Source organism: Salarias fasciatus, chromosome 1 (genome assembly GCF_902148845.1).
Source record: "Salarias fasciatus chromosome 1, fSalaFa1.1, whole genome shotgun sequence".
Classification (NCBI taxonomy): Eukaryota; Metazoa; Chordata; class Actinopteri; order Blenniiformes; family Blenniidae; genus Salarias; species Salarias fasciatus.
The window spans coordinates 4,861,171-4,882,050 of record NC_043745.1 but is presented as its reverse complement, the minus strand read 5'-3'; the positions used below and the strand labels follow the sequence as shown (position 1 = coordinate 4,882,050).

The 20,880-nt window shown below is 42.8% G+C and overlaps 1 protein-coding gene across 1 annotated transcript in view; it reads left to right on the top strand.

Moving 5' to 3' along the window:
- LOC115389982 (neural-cadherin-like) overlaps positions 1–20,880 on the top strand; it is a 317,885-nt gene that overhangs the window by 255,100 nt on the left and 41,905 nt on the right. The window contains 5 exon segments of the mRNA XM_030093608.1: positions 6,194–6,324; positions 6,327–6,373; positions 8,670–8,693; positions 15,685–15,712; positions 20,410–20,687. Of these exon segments, the coding sequence (XP_029949468.1) occupies positions 6,194–6,324; positions 6,327–6,373; positions 8,670–8,693; positions 15,685–15,712; positions 20,410–20,687 (508 nt within the window).

Below are 20,880 nucleotides of genomic sequence, written 5' to 3'. Positions count from 1 at the left end.
CCTTCTTTCTCAATATTGATGGAAAGGTAAGAAATGCGGTAAACAAAAAGTCCTGTGAAACGTCCACATAACACAAAGCTGAAAGTGAAATGGAGGCGCACACGCGTACCCCGGACTGCTGCGGCCCGCTTGCTTACATGATGACTTTATAAACTGTTCCAGCCGGGAGATCGTCCTCTAACCGAGGGACGCGGAGCTGAGATGTTACAAAAAATAATTCCCTATCTGTCTTTCTGCATCTGTATGCCCTCCAGGACGCACGCATAGTGGGATCAATATGCAGAACTGGGGAAATATATTAGTTTGGGATCAAGCCTGAGATAGCAGGGACTCCCACACCGATCGTACCCTATTCATCACTAATACGGCCCCTGTGGATGTCACTTTATGAGCCTGGTGTGCTCCATGAATGGAGCAGCTCAAATGCAGGCATAATGAGTATTTCTTATGCCTCTTTCACATTCAGCTTTGGTTTATTGCTCTAACTACCTAATATTTGTGTTGCTGGAGAAAGAGGCAAGACAGAGGAATATGTTCCAACTTCTCTGTGAAATGGCTGTTATCATTAAGGGGATGTGTAAACTCGATACGGCTACGTATTTTGGCCATGGTCACTTGTTCATCATTCGTCTCCATAGCAAAATATGCTCCTCAAGATGGACTTTCACAGCGTGGAATCACATTTAAATGAGTTTGCCTTCATGGTCGTTGTGACAGCTGCTGATGTTCCTGGATTTCTGTTTACACACTGAACTATATTTGGCTAGGCTTTGGAAAATATTTTTGTTTGGCATAAAACCACTATGTCTGCTATGTCTTAAAGCACAGAAAGTAAGTAGCTGTCATGAGAGTATTTCGCTGTGTTGTGTCATGTTAGACTGATCCAAACAGTGCTGAAGGCTAACGACGGCTGAAATCAGCAATTCGTTAGAGGGAGACGCTCTATGATCTTGTTGGATGTGGTTCATAGAAACATATAATTGTAATAAAGAGAACCAAAGAAGTCAAATTGAAACAGCTGAATTGAAGAACTATGGATTGCACCGGTGCCGATCAGGAGGATTTTACTCTGAGCCATGCTACATGCTACATGCTAAAGAGTTTGCTGTTCACACAACAGTGATGCTACATCCTAAACATGATTAAAGTCTTACTGATTCACACATTAACAGCCAAAAGGAGTGTGTGTTAGCACACAGCGAGCTCAGTCTCCAGCCTACTGTATGCATAAGGCAGTGTGCAGATGGATGCTGTGCACTGTGCTACACATGCTGTACATGCAGCCTTCAACGCTGTTGGTGTGCGTTATAACACGTAGTCTTCCCATGTCATGTTCACAAGTTTAAATTAGGCTTCATTGCTGTTAATGTTTGCTCGTTTCAGTATCTCACAAGTAGCTAAAGGTTTTCACCATACTTTTACTCATCCTTCGCTAATGTATACTAGTTTTAATGTCAACCATGTCTTTCAGTCTGGTGTGAGCTGCTGTAAATTGATGTCATTATGTCTTCATTCCAGACAACAGAAGCTGGATAGGTAGCTTATTGCTTGAGAATCTTTCTCTATCTTTATCATGGTTCATGGTGAAAGGTTACATTACTACATTATGGTTAGCTGCTTCATTTTTCTCTCTCTCTCTCTTTTTTTTTTTTTTTGCAATTTTTTTTCAATCATTTTATTCATTTTTATTCATTCAAAGCTAAGAAGAAAGAGTCCTCTTATATTATTCCACCAGTGACCACACTTGAAGGGAATCTTATGGAGGTGGTTCACATGTACAAATATCTCGGCGTCTGGCTTGATGACTCTTCTCACTTCAAACCCACATAGATAACATGGCAAAGAAACTCAAACTGATTTTTTTTTTTTCGCCCCCAAGGATTAAGTTCTGCTTTTCCCTTAACGTGAAAAAAAGGCTTGCCACTGCAACTTTTTTTATCAGTTTTAGATTATGGAGATTTGTTTCGCATGGATGCTACTGCTCAATGTCTAGGGTTTATAACGAACTGTAAAGTTGAGACTCATCATTGTGACTTGTACTCTCGAGTGGGACGGCCTTCTTTGTCCACTAGGAGACATGCACATTGGTATACCTTCATTTTACAAGGCCGTGTTTGGTCTGTTGCCCTCCTACATCTGCGCGTTCTGCATCTGTTGACTCTCATTGCCTGCGCTCAAATGATTGTTTGTTGCTTTCTGTCCCATTTTCCCGCACAGAACTCGGAAAAAGAGCTTTTTCAAATTCAGCTCCCTATACTTGGAACAAGTTGCAAAAGGAATGCAAATTGACTGAACTCATTCCCTTGAGCTCTTTACAAACAAGGTTGAGAGAACTTGAGACAGCATCTTTTATGTGTAATTGTTTTTCTTAATTTGAAATGTGATTTGTAACACTGCGTATTGTAATTGTAACCCCCAGGACTCCCTTCAAATAGAGGTTTTTAATCTCAATGGGTTTTCCTGGTAGATAAAGGTTAAAATAAATAAATAATAAAAAAATTTTTACTTCATGTTTTAATATATATTTGCTGGTTGTTACATCTTGGAGGCCTCAGGTGAAAATGTATGTCTGAAGTGCTGTTTCATGGGCATTAGAGAGTCTAAAAATGGAGGAATAAAATTACATCTGTATCTCTTCAGTCTGTCGAACATTCTTCAAGTCTTCAAGGAGACTTGTAGACAGGAAAAAAAAGAAGAAAAAAGAAATGCCATTTTAAAACTTGCCTTGGCTTTCAGGAAGAAAAAATTACAACTAGCACCGAAAGCACACTGATTTTAGTACGTTCTCTCTGCCTGCTTGGTCTCCCTCACACTCACAACAGTATATTAGAGCTCCAGTCAGATATTTAGCCTCTTTTTCGTGGGGAATCACTGGACTACAGGGGGGAGGACGGCTGCGTGCTGCCTCTGACGAAGCCTCGGGGAAGGAGAAAGCAGAAGTGAGTTGTGAGGTTGGATCAAAGCCAGGTGCAAAGGCTGCCACTCTGCGTTAGGAGTTACTACTCTTACCCCCCGACGCACACACCCCTCATCCCTGCCGACTGTCTCTCTGTCTGCCCGTGTCCTTGTTTCTCCCCCTGGACTGACTGATGGGAGCTGACATTAGCCTCGATCCCTCACGCTGTATCCGCTGAGTCCGTTCTGAGCCCCCTGTCTTGTCTCCTAATGCCCAGGCTCTGTCTCCCTCTCTGCACTCACGATCCTAATCATGCTACCCTTCACCCTTTTTATTTATCTGTGTGCAAGTGTGTTTTCTTTTACTCTGGTCTCTGAGTGAATCAGTTTAGAGTCCTTAAAGGAATACTCTGAAGATTTTGGACCCACGCCCTATCCCGATCATTTACAAAGTGAGATAAGCTCATAAATACCTTATTTGTGTCTGTGCGTCCAGTGGCTGGCTCCCAGCTGTTAGCATCGTAGTTAGCTTAGCTCAGCTGCTGGAGGTGAAGGGAAACAGAGCCGGACTGACGAAAGTGGACAAAATACTCCTTCCAGTGGTCCAGGGGATGGCGTATTAGCACGTGAAGTAAATCCGAATGGTTATAAAACATTTTAAAAGACGTGTTTTCCTTTTCAGCCTGTTAAAATAGCATGTTGATACACAGATCTGCACAAGCATAGTGCTCTGCGGAAGGATGTACCGGTGCACAGCGGCTGAGTCTATGCTTCTACTGCTGTGCTCTGGTATATCCTTCTGCGGAGCACTGCGCATGCGAAGGTCTGTGTGTATTAAAACGTTATTTTAAGGGATTAAAAGAAAACACATCTTTTTAATTGTTTTATAACCATTCAGATTTACTTCACGTGCTAATACGCCGTCCCCTGGACCACTGGAAGGAGTATTTTGTCCACTTTCGTCAGTCCGGCTCTGTTTCCACTTAACCTCCAGCAGATGAGCTAAGCTAACTACGACGCTAACAGCTGGGATCCAGCCACTGGACGCACAGACACAACAAAGGTATTTATGAGCTTATCTCACTTTGTAAATGATAGGGATAGGGCGTGGGTGGGTCCAAAATCTTCAGAGTATTCCTTTAAAGATTCAGATTATCCACAGTGGTAATTGTGCATCTCTTTCTTCTCTGTTAAGAGTAGACCAGCCTTTTACTCACCATCAGAATACCCCACAGTCCTTTGCAATCACAATCTAAATAAAGTAGGTATAAAAAATGCATGTGCAAAATCTGGTGCATGTTTCAAAGGAGTCATAGTTATTCTTTATTTATTGATTCATCAGGATCTCACATCAAATAAACCAGAGTGCCATCTCATATTCCCTTTTTTAACTCGGACCTGCTCTACTATGACAGGAGTCAAACCATAGTGCAAGTGACAGCTGGATAGTTGGACACAGCGCTCTAAATGAAACGAAATTCCAGTGGATGTAAAATGTGTTCTATGAAAAAAGGTTTTATTGCAATCGTTCTAATAATTCACATGAAAGTTGATTTTTTTTTTTTTTTTTTTTAAGAACAATGCAATTTTCTGTATTGCAATTGCAAATTTCTTTAAAAGATTTGAATTTTTTGACAGGAGGTACAGCAGAAGACGATACAAATGGGCAAAACATTTAGTCTTAGGGGCTGTTTACACTACTACTTTTCAAGTGAAAACGGTGGTTTTTACTTTTTGTTTTTTGGTTTTTTCAGACAAGTTTCAGTTTTCATGACAATGTTTTAAAACTATGCCCATTTGCACTGAAATGACAGAAATGATAAGACAATGTAGGAAGCATACTGACCAGCAGTGAACGCTGCGGTTGGTTTTTTAATGAAAAACATACAAACTCAGAGAGCGAGACATTATAAAATTTGATGCAGTAGAAGTTTTTTGGAAATATCTTGTATCTTCCAGCACCGTTGTCTTGATATTGGACCCCAAAAACACGACGGAGGTTTTAGCATCCTGTTCAAGCATACGTAACGGAGATTTTACGTTATCTGGTGATGGACATTGGGTAAACATCACAGCACCTCACGGTTTGAAATCAAGTTAGATAAAATGAAAGGTTAACTCTAAGGTCTTTGGCACTTTTTGTCTAGTGTTACCATCACTGCAAGTGGTCCCATCATTCAATTTTAAGAGACAGTGCTTTTATACCCCACAATTTCAATATTTCAATGGTCGATTTCTGCTATTTACAGTAAACTGTCTTCGAAACGCAGTAAATTATGACAATTTTTGAAAACATTGGGCCATAATAAAGGCTCTGAGATCCCAGAGGGCCTTTCTGATGACTTTAAACAGATGAACAGTGGTGAGGGTAATAGCAGGGACTCACAGCTCCGTCACCTACTTTCTTCCCTGAATAAGAGAACAGAGCACATCTCCCCCTACTGGAGCCCCGAGGGACCACGAGCTGATTAGCGGATAATCTACCCTCTCTCAGCACTTCCCCTGCACCACATATCTGTGTACGTCTTGGCTCGCTGGTCCACATTACCAACAAATGACGGAATTTAAAAGTGATGGATATCGTTAAGAAGAATGTAATAAAGAGCGATGAAATGGACCTGCAGTTAAATTACTGAGACGTATTACTCTTACTAGAATTAGACCGCGTAAGACAGTATATAAAGTCCCGTCTCTCCATCAAGCTAAATAAGAAATAAAACAGGTGAACTTACAGACTCGTAAAGTTTGTGCTCTTCCCACTGCTAAAAGCCTGTGCCACTTGCTTAAATTCACCTTTAGAGTGGCTTATCCAGTCTCAACAGATTTGAGCAGTTCTTCGCAGAACTCCTCAGCTCGGTTGGAGGAATTAAACAAGAGCGCGATTTTGTGCTTCCTCATGAGCTGACTCTTCAGGACGATTAGAAACTGAAGGCAAAATCATCAAGAGTGCAAATACTTTTAATTGCTGTCGGTATTAAAATGCATCCCCCAGTCCCTGCGCTCACCTGTAACACACAAACATTCCAGACACAAAATAACCTTAGAAACTTCAAGTTGTGTTAAATAAAGTGAGCCACTTTCAATAATTTATAATTATAGCTCCAGTCTTGAGAATTTGAGACAACTTTTTTATATTAGCAGGTGGAAAATATTGGACTTATCCTTGAGCATGGGTTGAAATAATGAGGCCACTTATATACGGTTGAATCCTCTGTGTTTGTGTGTGTTGTGTGTGTGTGTGTGTGTGTGTGTGCGTGTGCGTGTGCGTGTGCGTGTGCGTGTGGTGTGTGCGCCTCAGACATCACTGCGAAGGAGTTCATGCGAGCCTGCGGGGGATGAAGCCCGGAGCCGCTACGAGCTGCTCGTGACTTCCTGTCCGAGATGCTCTCCGTGCCGCCCGACGACGTCAACATCTTCAGCCTGATCGACGGGGAAAGGAGCGAATGCTCGCCGTGCGTTTCGCCGTGCACGGCGGGCCGTCTTCCTCCAGCCGGAGGAAAATCCATGGCTACCTGCGGCGCACAACAGAAGGTAAGCTGTGTTTTTATTCCCGCCCTGACGTAATAAAGTCCCGTCAGAGACGATGAGTGGCCTGATCTGTTGGTGTTGCAGCTCCAGATTGACTGACAAACACAATCTGAATGACAAGTATGTAATCAGGCGCACACCACTGAAAGAATTCCCCACATGAGTAAAGGGTTGTGCGCTCTCTCTGTGTGTGCTTCTATTTGCCTGTGGCAATAGTTTGTCTTCACCGTGTGGTAAAATCCAACAAATCAAATGTGTCAGTCAAACATTTCAAAAGTTTGTCTCAGGTAACAAGATGGAATTCTACCCAACCGGGCAGCATCTGGGAGACAAACTGGGAGGCCTGCATGTGTGCGTGATGTGTCTGACATTCTCAACCACATGCTCGAACATCTAGAACTGCTTTGACTGGATAGCTGTCAGTATCTGATAAACGTGGTCAAACTGGAGTTTCCCCACTGTTAGTAATGTCAAGTCACTGAAAACCAGCATTCTATTCACCCCGCCTTTCTCGTGCGAATCAGTCAAGAGCATTTTGGTGTGCGCCGGATCGTCTGAGTCCCACACAGCAGCGAGCCACGAAGGCCGAACTAGAGGGGGCCTCAAACGTCAGGCCCGGAGGCCACAACTGGCCGTTGAGTAGACTGCAGGAAGGCCCAGGAAACCACAGGCAAGGGTAAAACTTTCCAAGAAACCTGTGAGAACGCTTAAGATTTGTGGTCTTTACTCCTTTATCAGTGCATTTTTCTGTTACCTGTTCTTTCAGTGGTTTCTGTCTGCTTACTAACATTTCCCTCAAATACTTGCAACCACTTCAGTGTTGTACAAGTTTTCTGTGGTGTTTAACTATCAAAGCCCTACTGGTCCTGTTTCTTCACCTTTCAAAAATTACCTTTTTTTTCAAGATTTTGCCAAACTCATTGGTTTTCAGAACTGAGATGTAAGCAGGATGTTGATCATTTCCAGTTTTTAAGAGCAGATTCTGAAATGTATCAACTCTAATATCAAACCATGACTATTAAGTTAGTTCAATAAAAGGGCTAAAAATCCATTAAAAAAAACTTCTGTTTAGCTAGGTGGTAGACTGTGGACAGGGCTCGATCTTGATCCTGCTTCTGGTTTTGGTTCATAGATTCCTGCTTGGTTCAGTGTTTGGTGTGTGTTAGAAACTGAAAGCGGCTCCCACATCATTCCAGCTTAGCCTGAAGCGCTTTCAGTCTGCATCAAGGGATTGTCAGCTCAGTTTAATGACTAAGATTTTCTTTATTTTTTTAATATGACTGTTTGTGATTACAAGGTAATCTGCAAATATCCTCACGTCGAGAGAGTTGTGGTTTTTGATATAATTGTTGGCAGCTCTTGGTGGAAAAAGAAGCTGGAAAGAGTTTGTTTTTCTTTCAGGTAATCACTTCATCATTTTCACATTATATGCAAAATAGTGTTTTATTTTGTTTGAGAAACAAAATCAGTTTGGTGTTAATGTCTTCTGGGTATAATTTCTCTTCACTTAGAAAAATTGTCCATGTGCTTGCAGAATTTCTGTAATTTTAGACTCTAATGGATATAATCAAAGGTCTGCCTGTTCTATATACCAAAAAGAAGCTGAATTTCAGTTTCAAGGTTTGTCAGTATTGGACACTACGCGTCATTAAGCCAGATTGTACAATGTGCTGTTCCCCCAATTCCCCTTGAAATACAACATTTGAAAAACTTTCTTTGGAGCACATGAAACCTTGAAGCTCATCAAAAGGGAGCGTAAAAAGCCAGTCCCAGTCCCCCCCCCCCCCCCCCCCCCCGCGGGTATGGATGCATTGTGGGAAGGATTCGGCGAGCCGGGCAGCAGCTGAAACTCTCCGACTGAGTTTGAGAGAGACGTTCTCACCTGTCCAAATGAAGCAGATCTCCTGTGAACAATGCAGGGTTTAATTCAGCTACTTGGCACACAGCAGGTGTGAAATCACCTCGGGGTGTGATCACATCGCTGCTGCTCTCAGAAAGTTTTCCACTGTTTGAGCTTCACTCCACCACGTTGGATTTGACCTGCGCGCTGAAAGTGCTCACATTGCCTGTTGGCGCACACCGGCGGAGGATCACACCAGGGTTGGAGGGACTGAGCAGATCTTAACTTCCATAACCCGCGTCCATTTTAAGACATTGCATGAACAAACAGGGTTTGTCTGCACCTCCCAGGCCTCGTTACACGCTGAATTTATACCAAATGATAGAGTTTGGTCTTTACAGTTTAGTTTTATGAAGACAGAAAGAAATCAGTGCTCAGTGATGAAGTTAAAAAGTTACATACAAAATCAGGGAACAAGAAGATGTACAGCAGTAAGGAAATTATGTATTTATATCAATATTCCTGGTTGGAGTTGAGGTTAAAGACTCCCATTTTTTGCTATTGCTTATATAGACCAACTGCCTTCTGTTAAGGTGTCAAGAGCTGCTTCTCAAATGTGAGCTGTATTTTATAGTTAGAGGCCAGGGGTTGACTTCTTGTGTATAGTGGTGGAAATCACAGAGATGCAACTTTTCGATCAGCACTTTTGTTCGTCTTTGTCATTCTGTAAGGTATGTTAGCATCTGGAGACAGTTGCTGTAAAACATTTGTTCATCTAGACCCCGTTTACCCAACAGTGTTTTGAGAGAAAAAAAAAAGAAAAACATGTTTCAGAGAAGTTTGGTGTTTACGTGGGAATGGCAGAAACATTGAAAATGATGTAGTTATCATGTTTCCATGGGTTGTGATGTTTCTTGCTTTTGTAATGAAGTTTTTCATTTACACTTGAAAACATCATGACTCAGACTGCCTCGCATTCCTTCCTCACTACATGGATGTTGTTGGTGTGAAATACCGTCTTTCCTCAAACGCACCACTCATATTCCAGGTGGAGCCCATCCGTAGAACCTTTCCACCCTTTTCTCTTGGCGTCAGCACCAGTGGTCCAGAGCCTCGGACCATCCTCAACTTCTGCATAAACATTCACAGCTATTGGTGCTATTTGGGACATGGAAAGTGAGACCTGACTTAGGCCATTGTCCTGGATGATTATTTCCGGGGCCAACTAGGGAAAAAATATTCTACTCACTTCATGGTCTACGAGAGTGGAACATCCTTTCAAATCCAACCTAATTTAACTCTAACTGAAATGCACAGTGTGGATTATGGCGGAAGCACGGTGCTTTGGATGTTGTACGAGGGAGAGAGAGAGAGCAAGGGGAGGACCCTGTCAAATGGGGAGGATCTGTAATACTACATTGATTGTGGTGTAGATAGTTAAGTTTCAAATTAAACTATGTTTCACCCTTTAAAGCAAATGTGCGAGGAAATAAAACGGCGTATCAACACAGCAGAAAAGACAGCTGGTAAAATACAGTTTATTTGAGCACGCTGCTGCTCCCTGGCCCCTGGCTTCAGTCAGACCTCATTTCACGTTTCACAAGCCTGAATACAAAAAGCAGACCTACATATGTGTGTGGGTGTTCACGTTTAGCCATCGTTGTGGGGTCAAAAAACCTTGTTTGATTCACTCTAATAGAGTGAAATCATGAAACCCACAAATCTTCCATGAGTGTAAGAGTGAATGTGATTTCAGGGCTGCAGTTAGAATTACCTTAGGGTAAGGAATGGTTAAGGTTAGCTTACATGACTATGGAATAGTAACAGCACTGCTAATACTCTTTGGACATGCATGTATGTGGACAGGTGATAATTCTATGCAGATGTAGGTTGAATAAATTAAGCCCTTAATCAAAGGGATACAAATCTCAGGCTTGAGCTCCAGGTCACTGTCAGAGACTGAGATAGGCGTCTCAATAAAATTGATATAAGTCAAAGCGATGTCCTCTGACGGTACGAGTACAGAACAGGTTTGTCAGTGTGACCTTGTTTGTCTGACTTTCCCGTGGTAATTATGGGTCATTCAAGTCAATTCACTTTAATCTCTATTGTTCCAAATTCAACACACTCATTTCAGCTTCAGCAATTCCACATGAGCAAGCAGAGGAGACGGTGGAAAAAAAAAAAAAAAAATCCCTTTTCATTTTTCACAGCTAAGAATCCTGCAGGACCAGATTCAGAGGAGACTTTCTGCAGCTGTGGTTGATGTTACCCCCGATGCACACTGGATGCGGTCCGGCTGCGAATGGCTGCGGTCCGGACACCGCAGCTAATCCGTAGTCATTAAAATCAAGGCTGTGGTGCACGCCGGCTCTGGTCCGGCTCCGGTCCGGCTCCGGTCCAGCTGCGGTCTCTTTCCGCAAGGATCCTATTTTTCCGCATGCCCCAGCCCGGTGCCCGGAAGGAAACGCGATACGTGTTCCAAAATAAGTGACTTCAAAATAAATCTGTGTCGGGTTTTTGCCTTAATATTCTATTTTTTTACTTCTTCTGGTAGAATACAGAACAAACAACGTCATGTAGTTATTATAGGCATTAGAAGAATGAACGGTTTTTGTACTTCGTCACTGTAGGAAAGTGAAAAGACACCAAAATGGCTCAAAACAGCTCTGTGACCGGAGCAGCTCCGTGTTGCCAGATTGGGCAGGTCTCTGCCAAATCAAGCGTCTTTTTTGAACACGTCGGACGGGTAGATGAAATGATTATGTGTTTATGACGTGTTTTTTTTATCATACAAATACAGTTTTAATGTGCATTTTCAACCGAGATGGCGGTTTGGGCTGCTTTCTGTTGAGTAAAACGGGTTTCATATTGTCTACGGGGGATAACGACAGATCTGGCAACCTTCTCCAGCAGACTGCAGAGACACCGCAGGCGGTTGTGAGTCACAGAGCTGTGGTATACCGGACCGGAGCCGGACTGCAGCCGGAACGCAGCCGGACCGCATCCAGTGTGCATCGGGGGTTAGGGAGTAGAAGGAAAGAAAAAGATTGGACAGACAGACAGAGTGTGTTGTTTAGCATTCTGACCCCTTACTAGAACCAGGGCTTGAATTTCCTCCAACAAAGGTGTTGATGCATGATTTCAATATAAAGGTCTTGCCTCCAAAATGCATTAAGTGTGTGGTGTTGTTCACCTGAAGGGTTGCAGTATTTGCCACTGCACCAACAGAGCTCCAGCCTGCCTTGTCAGTACTGCAACCCTGTGTGAGCTCTCGAAAAAAACTCAATATCTAGTTTACGTTTTGAAAAAAGGTTTAAACTGCTTTCCAAAGCTGAGGTTTCTGTCGGGTTGAGGGTCAGTGTAGCAGGTGAGGAAGGCAGAGCTGAGGTGTCCTCAGAGAAAATGATGAGCCAGTCTGAATTTGCATGTTTGTGTCTGTTAGGGGGGGAAAACAGAACATGTCTGCAGTCCAGTGGTCAGTTCAGGTCAATCGCCCAGTCAGTGCCCGAACCCTCCACCCACCCGCTTCAAGCCCCCGTCTGTTTCATTGTTTTGTGTTATTTTTGTATTTTTATTTATTTATTTATTTATTTTTATTTTTTTTTTTTTTGGGGGGGGGGGTGTTGGAGATATGACATGTGCAAAGGAAAGTAGAAAATGTATGTTATTGTTCTTTGGAGACAAGATGCAAAGGAGGAGAGACAAAGAAAGACGCAGGCAGGCAGGAGGATGGTGGAGAAGAGGGAGCCGAGGCTTTCAGGTGTGATTTGCGAGGAGAGTGCCGAGCGTTTCATCTGAATTCAGCCAAGTTCTCCACAGAAGACATTGATCAGAATGAGATGTGAAGCGTGGCGAGGGGAGAGGATGAACGAGAGCCGGATGAGATCGTGGAGAGGGAGGGAGGGGTGGGGGTGGGCAGTGAGAGGAGGGGTTAGAGGGAAGGCAGAAGAAAATGAAGCAGTGCTTATTATAATGTTTCAATTCACAAGTAATACCTCAGAGTAGGAGATTAAAAGGAAAAAAAAAATCTTTATACTCCATGTCTGCTTATTTCTCCCAGCTCTGCCTTAATAATGAAGGTTATCCCTCAGTGTTTTCAATCCAACCATGCTCCACTTGACTTTTAATGACACCACATTGGTTTTTCAAACTTTTTAAAGATGTCGGTGTGGTGCTCGATACCGAGGTTCATCTCGTCATTATATTGATGTGGCCCCTGGGGAGCCAGCGGATCTCGGAGCGAGATGTCTCAATGCGTTGTAACAATAGCCCATGGAACAATACCTCCCTCCGGTCCTTTATCCCTTTGCTACACACCACTGTTCTGCTTTTAAAGATTCAATGGCTCCCTCCCCAAGTCCCTCTGATCTCCCACATTTGGGAGATGAGATAGAAAAGATCCTGAAGCGAGCTGACATGTTTGAAACCATTTACTCTTTAGAGGTTACGAGCCTCAAAAGCATAGAATTGTACCTTCCAGAGAAACGCATTGATAGGTTTCAAAATCTGATCACGACAGCATTGTACAAGCCATAGCTGAATGAAGACAAGTTAAAAGTTAGTCTGAAATAAAGAAAGAAAAAAAAAAAAAAAGAAAGGAGAGAGATTGGGGAAAAGGATATGTTCCTCCTTTCAAGGCCTTCTTCTTGAGAAAAAGTAAGACAAGCTACCAGCATAAATGTTAGCCCTCCTTTAGGTGTCACAGTACAGCATGAGACCAGTGGAGTAATATCTCACACATACGTGGACGTGCAAGGATGGAAAATGAGCTTTTGAAGAAGAAAGTAAGAAAATCTCCGATTTCGAGCCTGATATGAAACCTGCTAAAGAAGCCATGACTGGGTTTACTGTAGCTGCCCTAGCTTCCTCCCACAGTTCAAAAGGATGTGAGGTTAAACGCTGTCACTGACTTGGCAGTGGGTGTAAATTTGAGTGTGTGTGATTGTCTTTTGGTGTTTGCTCTTTAATGGACGGACCTGTCCTCGGTGGACCCCAGTTTCCTCCATAGTCAGTTGGGTTTTGATTTGCTCTAATGAACTTAGTCAATGATCGGACTTTATAGAAAGATTATTTTGTGAGTAAGAACTAGGGATGCTAACATATTGCTATCAGGGTCGTTACTGGACGGCATACTCGTTCTAGCAAAACAACGTCATCCGCCAGTAGCGTGAGCAACAGGTAGACAAGAAACGATGATCAGTGTCCGTGGTTTGGAGATTAATCTCAATGAGAATGACAAACGTAAAGTGGACTGTAAATTATGCTCTGACAAAATATCAAGGGGACAAAGATGTTACACCAGCCACTTAGACATTTGGAGCAGCAGAGTTAGAACGATGTGGATTAGTAGTGTAACTGCTTCGTGGATCAGGAGAGTTTTACACTGAGCTGTGCTAAATGCTACATGCTAAAGAGTTCCAGGACTTCCTTAAGCATGATTTCAAATCATCTTCAATTATAATGTTTCTACTGCAATTCTCTTCAAAGTCCATGTTGCTTTCTATCCGAAAAACTTATTAAAATCCATTTTTCAAGCACTTTTCCTCCTATCCTCGTACAGTAGCCGCCACGAACAGTGTTAACTGCATTTGAAACAGCCAGCGGTTTCACATCATTCGTGGAAATTAGTTCTTCAGCTGTGGTCAAAGTCCACTGTGGTCATACCTTTTCTAGATGGAAGTAAACAGCGAAGTTCAAAGGGGAACAACTTTGTGGATCCTGATCACGGAGCAGGAAGTCATTTCAGGTTGATACTCAGTTGGATTATTGGTAGCAGAGTCCACAGATGAGGAGCTAAATCAAAGCTGGAAGGGGATGGAGGCAGGAGCAGGGAAACAGCAGGACGGTCCTGAAAGACAATGCACCTCAATAAACAGTTGCCGCTGCAGTCGGTACTCTGTTGCCAACTGGCAGGAAGAAAACTTTTGCTACACCGTGTGAACCCTGCTGATGCTGAAAAATCTCCAAGACCCAAAACGGAGTGGTCCAGCTGTGGTGCTGCACCCAATGAATTTGCAGTTCTAATAAACACCGTCGACCTACAGATGGTGTTCAACCTCCTGAACACTAACTGGAAGATAAGACCGGGTCTCTGGACCAAAGCTCTGCTTTGTGTGGAGTCACTACAGTTAGCATGGACTCTTAAAGCTCAGTGGCTTTAGCACTGTTTCATTCCAACTTTTCAATGATCATCACGGTGGATGGGCTCAGTTAGAATTGGTATGGAAAAACAGTACAACACACACTTTTAGTAATGAAAAATGGATCCGCAATTTATTTCAAAACAGTAACTGATTAGTTGGGGGGAAAAAAACAACAACAAAAAAACAAAAAACTCAAAACTGATATAGTTGCTGGACGGCTGTGGTTCAGTGGGGAGAGTGGTCATCTCAAAATTGGAAGGTTGTTAGTTTGATTCCTGTATCCCCCTGTCTGCATTTTGAAGTGTCCTTGGGCAAGACACTGAACCGTGAAACCCCCCAGTGGACAGTTTGAGGCAATGGCTTGCTTGGCAGCCGCCTCCACGAGTGTGTGAATGTGGTAATGCAACGAAAAGTGCTTTGGGCTCTGGTAATGCAGGGTAAAAGGCGCTATTTAAGTGTAGTTCATTTACCATTGTACTTGACCAGTTTTGTGATTCTGTGTACTGTTACACCAAGCCATTCACCATTTAATTTCAGAAAAGTTTCAGTTTACTCAGCAACATTTTGAAACAGGTTATTCTCCATAAAGGAAGAAATGTGAAAACAATATGGTTAACATGCCAGATCATAAATTGGCACTGCTGTTTTTTTTTTGTATTTTTTTTTTTTTTTTAATGAAACCACGCATACACATGATCATAGAACAATACGGTATAAACTTTAACAATGGGAGTGCACAGATATGCACATGGAAAGACCACCAAGCTGGATTGATATTACAGTGACTCTATCTTGGGCGCTATTTTCAGAAAGTTGCGTTTCCAGTGACTCTTGAGCACTGTTGTGTTTTACAGAGCTCTTAATGGAAAACCTTCAAATGTCGTGTACCGTATTTTCCACACTATTAGGCACACGTAAAAGCCTCTAATTTTCTCAAAACCCAATAGAGCGCCTTATATTTCGATGCACCTTTTTTGCGGGTATTACGGTAATCACCCTGATCACATGAGCAAACAACCCCTGCTTGCTAAGCTGCTAAGCTAGCTAGTTCAAACAGGACGGCAAACATGAAGCTTCAGGCTCATTCTCCACCTCCAACCTGTCAGTCACCATAATCACACAGTTGTCCTCCACTCTCCCAACCGCGGAGCACGGCACGCGGCTGCACGGCCGGCCGACGTGGGGAGCGGTTGGACGCCGGGCGGCAGCCTGCACGCTGTGACTCCGAGAACGGCCGGCCCCCGCCCGGCAGCCCCCCCGCCGGGACGCCGGGAGCGGCTGGCCGGCTGCGGCTGAGCTGCCGGTGGGGCACTACACTCAGGAGACGGCAGCTGGCTGAACCCCGGTGACCAAGCGACCAGTTGTGGCTGCGCTCTGAGCTGCATATCCGTGAAGAGGAGCGATCCTCAGTCAAACTCGCTCTGATATGTCGCTTTACTCACACATTTCAACCGAGAATGTAACCACCTAGACTGCCAATATGTATTTCGCTCATACACTATTCTATACATCCTATGCGCCTTAAAACGTGGTGCGCCCCATGTATGATTTTTTTTAATAAAAGCCATTCATTGACTGTGCGCCTATTAATCCAGTGAGCCTTATAGTGCCGAAAATACGGGTAATTGAGGCCTTAATCATCTCCTTCAATCAGACCTGTCCAGATATTGCACATATTGCCGCTGTGACCTATTAGTGCAAGACAGACATCCGTTAAGAGACAGCCAACAAGATGGCTGTAACACAAACAGTAGCTGCAGGTACTTCCTCCAGCAGTGACTGAATGGATGGATATTGTGCGGAGAATGACCTTGTCTCTAAAGTGAACTGTTATCGAAGGTTTTAAAGCACCACAGGTACTTTAGCAACATGTTAATGTTAAAAACAGTCGGACATATTTAATGTTGCTCTAAATGACTGAAGTGTTTCAAAGTGAGTTCAGTGGAGTTGAAATAAATCTGACTTAATATGGAAACACTGACTTCAGCTGATGCTATGCTAACATGCTAGCAAATGGAGCAGAAAAACACAGAAGCTCCTCAGATGTTTTCATGCATATTATACAAGTAGCAATCTCCCTTTTAGTAAACTGAATAATTTATTCTGTGATAGTATTCAGTTGCTGACAGGTTACTATAAAAGTAGCTATGTTCCTTCATTATTCACCAACTATGAACAAACCAGGGCGGGATCTGTAAATACTCATATTTAATGGAGCTACGTCTTATTCTCTGATCTTACATGTCATTGGCTCAGCTCGTAAATGAGAATGGCACCACAAGTGTTTATTTTCACACTAGTGTTTGCATGCTTGTGTCTTTGGTTGGGCTAAGCAGTAAACACTTGAGTCAAGGTTACAGCATGATTAATTCCGTTCAGTTTCGAAGCCACGGCGTGTTTTCCTGTATTGAACGAGACGTCTTTGTATGGAAACGTGTTTGCTCTGCATGACGGACTGTTTCACTTGACTGAACGATTAAACGACCGTGTCTCAGTGTCCAGTGACACAAATAAGGAGTACGGGGGAATGGTGTTCATAGATACTTTATATGCTTGATTAACAGAAGACACTATTCATTAAACTCCCACACTCCTCTGCGTTTGAGCTAATTGTTGTGTGGCTGCACGCACCCACTGCAACAATAAAGCCATGCGTGACTGATGCAGGCAGGTTACAAATGAATGAAAGAGTCTGGTTGTCAATGGGAAACTATCCCTGCTGACACTGGCGCATGCACACAGTAGAAAGCTGAATTAGTGCGAGGCATCAGTCAGAAATAACAGAAAACATCATCCGTATCGGAGATGCAGCCAGTTTGGATGAATGAGTGGGACAGTCAGAGCAGTCCTGCCACACGGAGTGAAGTCCAGTCAGTGCAGAAGATTGGGCATAACGTGACTCGCTTGTTTTCACTACATTTCACATTACATGAATTTGTATCAGAGTGCATGCATCTCTCGGTGCATGCTCAGTGGAAACCTATTTGACCAGTGACACTGTCACCACACACACACACACACACACCCCCAGAGTTTGCAGTACATACTCAATTTCCATTTATTTCCTTTCCAGAGCTTCATCAAACTACTCGACCTTGACAATCACAATTTTCATCCCTGCCTCATCAACATTTAGCCCTCTTTTCCAGGAACTCGTGCGGAAAAACAGCTAGATTTCTTCGACCCCCGACGCCTCGCTGTACTCATTGAGTTTCCTCTTTCTGCATCAATGTCTTTCTGTTTTACTGGTGTGTACGCACATGTTTACAGGACTGTGTAGGGTTTATTAGTAAGAGATCATTTCCTGCAGATGCAGCTCTAGCAGAAAGTGGCGAAATGAGTGCTGTTGTGGCAGGGATATCAGACCCTCAGACATTATCAAAGTACTGGGTGAACTAATCAGTAAATTATTTCGGCCTCTCTGGTGTTTCACTTTATATTAATAGAGGATAGAATTGTTCAAGTGTATATCAATGATATATGTTGATGATGTACAAATGTATATGGATGATATACACTGACTGTGAATGAGTGCCACCTTGTTTTCCTTCAGATCTTCTTTTGGTCAACGACTTGATAAGGTCCTCAAAACTTCCCTCAGAGGTTTTCTCAGATATAGTTGTGACATCATTGCAGATTTGCTCCAGACTTGTTAGCTTCATGTGCATGGTGTGAATCTTGTCTTCCACCATTTGAGAAGTTGGCTCCGCTGGACTGAGATCTGGGGCTGTGGAGACCATGAGTCTGTGAACATAGTGCTGTGGTCCAGAACACAGTTTGACATGATTTGATCTTTGTAACAGGGGTGTCAAACTACATTTTAATTCAGGAGCCATTTACAGACCAATTTCATCTTGAGTGGGCTGGATTGTTAAAACAGTCTCACAACAACCTTTAAATTTAAAGAATACAATTTTACTGAAATCTTCTGTTGCATTGTGCCTGTTATTACAAACTCATCCTGTCAGCATGGCTTTCAGGCTAATGCTAGTTAGCTAGTTTTCGTGGCAGCATCACTGATATCTCGGCTCAGGTCTCAGTGTTGTGATGAGTCTGTTGCTCTTCAGGAATTTGTGGGAAAATCAATGTTTTCTTTGGCATTTTTACAATTTGATCAGTGCTCAGTGGTTTTTGGTGGCCAGGTTGGAGCCTTAAGTGGGCCTCATTTGTCCCACGGGCCTCTGTTTGATCCCTCTGTGCCTGAAGTCTCCATCATAACATGGTACATTGTATTGGTAAAGTTTCAACTCAATACTGACCTGAAGATCGACTCAGTGTCCAGGCTGGTTTTCCAGATGTCTGTTATCCTGGTTTGTCCTGTTTCTGTGGAGTTTTGGTGAGTTTTGGTGAATTTTCAGCCTCTGTGTTTATCTGACTGCACCGCCTCTCTGGAGGAGTTCAAGCTTGACCCCGTTGTAAGTTAACGTTGTTACCAGCACTCATCTGAAATCCTGGCCTACCTGTCCTCGGTAACCAGTCTGGTGATTCCTCTCACCTGTAGCACCAATCACCAAACTGCTCTGTACCTTTTTTTTAATTATTTTTTTTTTTTATTGTTTTTATTATTATTATTATTTTTGTCTACACCATTCTCTGGAAACTGGGTCCATTCACTACGTTCAGTCATGAAAATTACTTTTTAAGCACACTATTTAATTTAATGCATGACTGGAATATCAGCAGTTCATCTAGATGCAGGTGTATTAACAGATCATTTCACTATATTTAAAGGACTGTGGAAGAGTTAAATACACTCTAATGATGGACTGGGCCAATTAACTTAATTCCACTCAGACATACTTGGGTCCTCCTGTCTCTCAGCTGTCGTGACTTCTTATCCGTCCTCCGTAGACTAACTCTCACTCTCTAACTGTGACCTAAATTTTTTTTAAATAATTGACCAGAAAGTTTCACAGTACGGTAATGAAGAACTCTGCTGGGTAAGAAACCTGTTCCAGCAGTCATTGCTAATTAAAATCAATATACAGATATATGCACTCCTGGTTTGTCCAACTACATAGTATTCAGCTCTCAGATTTTGTTGATTTTTGTGTAAATTTGAGCAGGGGGTTGTACAGAGAAGGTATACAGACAGTGACATACAGGCCAAGTTTACAGGACAAAACAAATCTTTAATTGCTCGGAGCCACTGGCCTCATTTTTAAAACATTGTTGTGTGAAACATGAAACTTTTCAGAAACAAAAATGCAAAAATTATGCGTTTGGGTTTACAGGTTGACTCTCGTTTGTTTGGTCTACTTCATGGAACTACACTTTAATCCATGCTGTTCTTGCCGAACTGTCTGTGATTTGACTCCAGCATCATCTGAACTGCGTTAAACACCTCAAACACAAGACTTACAGCAGTCTGAGGCTTCATTCACTCCTTAGCTTGAGAGAGTGATTTTCTGAGACACATTTCAGGGGTATTGTACGATATGACCCTGAGGTGGTTTCATTCTTTTTTTTTTTTATTGCAGAAACAGCTGATTTTCTTAAAGCTGTAAAAAAGACAGCAGCAGGATGTAATCACTTGTCAGGATGCTTTTGTTTGCTTCTCTGTCAACTGTTATTTTCCAAAAGACTATTATGTTTTGTTTTGTTTTTTTCAGTTGTGAATACATTGTGTTTTTGACAGATCATTACGTCATGTTCCTTTTTTAAAAAAATACATTTGACATTTTTTGATCTTGTGGAAATTCAACTGCAATCACAGTGTTTTTCAGAGCTGAAAAAAAGGAACCTACCAGTCCTGTTACATCTTTTCTTACAACAAACAACTTTATGTCATCAGAATGTTCAAATTCAAGGTCCACTACTTCATTCCCAGTGATGAGTTTTGGATGTTTTGCCCAAAATCAGTAATACTATTCGATCCTGTGGTATCATTTGGAAGTACGATCATTAAAATCTGCTGAATATAATATCTGATCTTAACAAACACTTTCCCCACCATGTGGAGTGTTGAGCTCGTGTCTTCCTCTGTCTTTCTCCGCACAGCTGCAGTCCTTCCTCCAGGTCAGCGTGTCCCAGGTGCGGGTGGACGAGTGTCCCGGCTCGGACTGCGCCAGCTCGGGAGGCTGCACCAGCGTCCTCAACGTGCGTGACACGCCCACCGTGGTGGATTGCGGGACCATGAGCCTGGTGTCGGTGACGGTGGAGTCCTCGGCCGTGTGCTCCTGCCCGGGCAGAGAGCAAACCCATCAGCCCTGTGCCGCATATCCCAGAAACCCCTGCTTCAACGGCGGAGTGTGTGTGGACACGCAGCACGGATACAGGTCAGTTACAGATGATCCTACAGTTAGGGTTAGCCTGATTATGCTAAAATTAGTATGAAAAATTGAAAATTGAAAAATCGAAAAGAATACTTTTTTCTGCAATCTGAACTGACACATCCACTGGTAGCTATATTCTAAAATCATGATGGGATCTTTGATACATTTTTCTCCGTGAAGGGTCTTTAAAACCCAT